The 2500-nt window shown below is 42.3% G+C and overlaps 1 protein-coding gene across 1 annotated transcript in view; it reads right to left on the reverse strand.

Moving 5' to 3' along the window:
• Nucleotides 1-1183: 1183 nt before the first annotated feature.
• The window catches only part of hus1 (HUS1 checkpoint clamp component), a 6965-nt gene continuing 5648 nt past the window's right edge, over nt 1184-2500 (reverse strand). The window contains exon 8 of the mRNA XM_059534685.1: nt 1184-1388. Coding sequence (XP_059390668.1) covers nt 1306-1388 — 83 coding nt within the window. The 3' untranslated portion in view covers nt 1184-1305. The remainder of the gene's footprint in view (nt 1389-2500) is intronic.

A 2500-nucleotide genomic window follows, 5' to 3' on the forward strand; every position in this document is an offset into this window, starting at 1 on the left:
TACACAAAGAAACATTGGGAAGAAAGTTGTTCCATAAATAACTATGAATAACTATAAATAATTGAAAACTTAAATATTTAATTATAAGTGATTAATAATTAAGATCCGTTCATTCGGTTTTATTTTAATTATGCATATTTTATAATGAGACCAGGAATGTTTTCTCAACTCGCCATAAATTATTTTATATTAAATAACGTTTTATATATATATATATATATATATATATATATTATTATTATTATTATTTATTGATGTGGCAGTAAGGAGGGAATTCAACAAAAACGTACTCAATAATTAAAATTTAGCAGATACTAATTTTAAGCTTAAGTCATTAATCTAAAACATTAACTGTTTCAGTCATTTCAATTTTTATCGACATTTAAATGCGGTAAAACTAAAGAGAACGTGGCAGAACTAAACTGTGTGTAAATCACGTGTTTATAAAGTCTATGGTAATTACTGATCAAACAGCAACGTGACACGCCGCTGTTACTTTTCTCAGCGCTAGTCTCAAGATGAGCCAATTAGATTCGGCTTCGATCAGTGTACTGCACAAATCCGTGAAATTAATACATCTAAATTGTACTATATAAATAATAAACATGCAGTCGTAGTGCTGTTTGGAATCAACTTTTAAGTTGTTCAGCGCCTCCGGGAAACAGTCATGTGACTCTGCCGTCCAATGAGGTGACAGATCCAGACGTTTCCCATCATGCACCGATTTGAATCACAAGAAACGACATAGAAAATAAAAAAAATCGCCTTTATTGAGAATCGTGGAGTTGAAAGGAGATCATATTTGTGTTATAGGAACACGTATAAAGACGAAAGAAGCGCAGGAAAGCGATATGAGCGCAGGTCACCGTCGCCGACACTAGTGTGTCTGAAGCGGAGTATAAATTCTCTGAGCGCTGAGATCACATCCGGCTTGTCCGAAGGCGGTGGGTCAGACACGATTGATTGCTTCAGTCAGTTACAGATCTCCTTGTTTCTTCTCTCCCTTCTCTCACCGCTGAACTTGACTGACCTTTTACTGACACTCACACCTTCACTAGAGCTCCACCTGCACTCAGCGAAAGCTGTTATTCTGCTTTGATTGAATGCTCTATAAAGACGCTCTGAAACAAAAGTTATGCAAAGTGATGTTCTGTAACATTGAATTTTTTTATTTTCATATTCATATATATTTACAGACATTTACATTAGAAACTGTGAACATAGTGCTTTTCTTTTTTTATAACACCTATATTTTCCTTTCGTTCAGATATTCTGCATATGATTTAGTTTGAGGTGACTCTGATCTCAGGCCAGCGCTGGAATAAAGTACTGAAGAGACACATCCTCGTGCAGAAAGATCAGGTGAAGAATCCTTCGGTCCACGATATCTAGATTAGACAGAAAACACACAGACTGAGTGAGTGTGTGTGTGTGTGAGAGAGAGAGAGAGAGAGAGAGAGAGAGAGAGGGTGAGTGTGTGTGTGTGTGTGTGAGAGAGAGAGAGAGAGAGAGAGAGAGAGAGAGGGTGAGTGTGTGTGTGTGTGTGTGTGTGTGAGAGAGAGAGAGAGAGAGAGAGGGTGAGTGTGTGTGTGTGTGAGAGAGAGAGAGAGAGAGAGAGAGAGAGAGAGGGTGAGTGTGTGTGTGTGTGTGAGAGAGAGAGAGAGAGAGAGAGAGAGAGAGAGAGAGAGAGAGAGAGAGAGGGTGAGTGTGTGTGTGTGTGTGTGTGTGAGAGAGAGAGAGAGAGAGAGAGAGAGAGAGAGAGGGGGTGAGTGTGTGTGTGTGTGAGAGAGAGAGAGAGAGAGAGAGAGAGAGAGAGGGTGAGTGTGTGTGTGTGTGTGAGAGAGAGAGAGAGAGAGAGAGAGGGGGTGAGTGTGTGTGTGTGTGAGAGAGAGAGAGAGAGAGAGAGAGAGAGAGAGAGAGAGGGTGAGTGTGTGTGTGTGTGTGAGAGAGAGAGAGAGAGAGAGAGAGGGTGAGTGTGTGTGTGTGTGAGAGAGAGAGAGAGAGAGAGAGAGAGAGAGAGAGAGAGAGAGGGTGAGTGTGTGTGTGTGAGAGAGAGAGAGAGGGTGAGTGTGTGTGTGTGTGTGTGTGAGAGAGAGAGAGAGAGAGAGAGAGAGAGAGTGTGTGTGTGTGTGTGTGTGTGTGAAAGAGAGAGAGAGAGAGAGAGAGAGAGAGAGAGAGCTCAGGAAAACCCTGACGATGTACAGACTCAGCGAGCACAGCCTGGCCATCGAGACGGGCCGGCGCAGACAGACCTGGCTCTCCCGGGAGGACAGACTCTGCTCGCACTGCATTCTGGGAGTGCCGGAGACCGAGCTGCACTTCCTCACAGAATGCCCCAAATACCAACACATCAGAGACCAATATTACCCCAAAATGAATAAGATATTTCCCCAATTTAACACCTGTAATCCAACCCCAAAAACTTAGATTCATCCTTGGCGAAGAAGCCAAATGCTCCAATTTAGCAGCAAGATTTGTAGCATCTCTCCACATCCTGAGG

The sequence above is a fragment of the Carassius carassius genome, chromosome 42, assembly GCF_963082965.1.
Source record: "Carassius carassius chromosome 42, fCarCar2.1, whole genome shotgun sequence".
Taxonomy (NCBI): domain Eukaryota; kingdom Metazoa; phylum Chordata; class Actinopteri; order Cypriniformes; family Cyprinidae; genus Carassius; species Carassius carassius.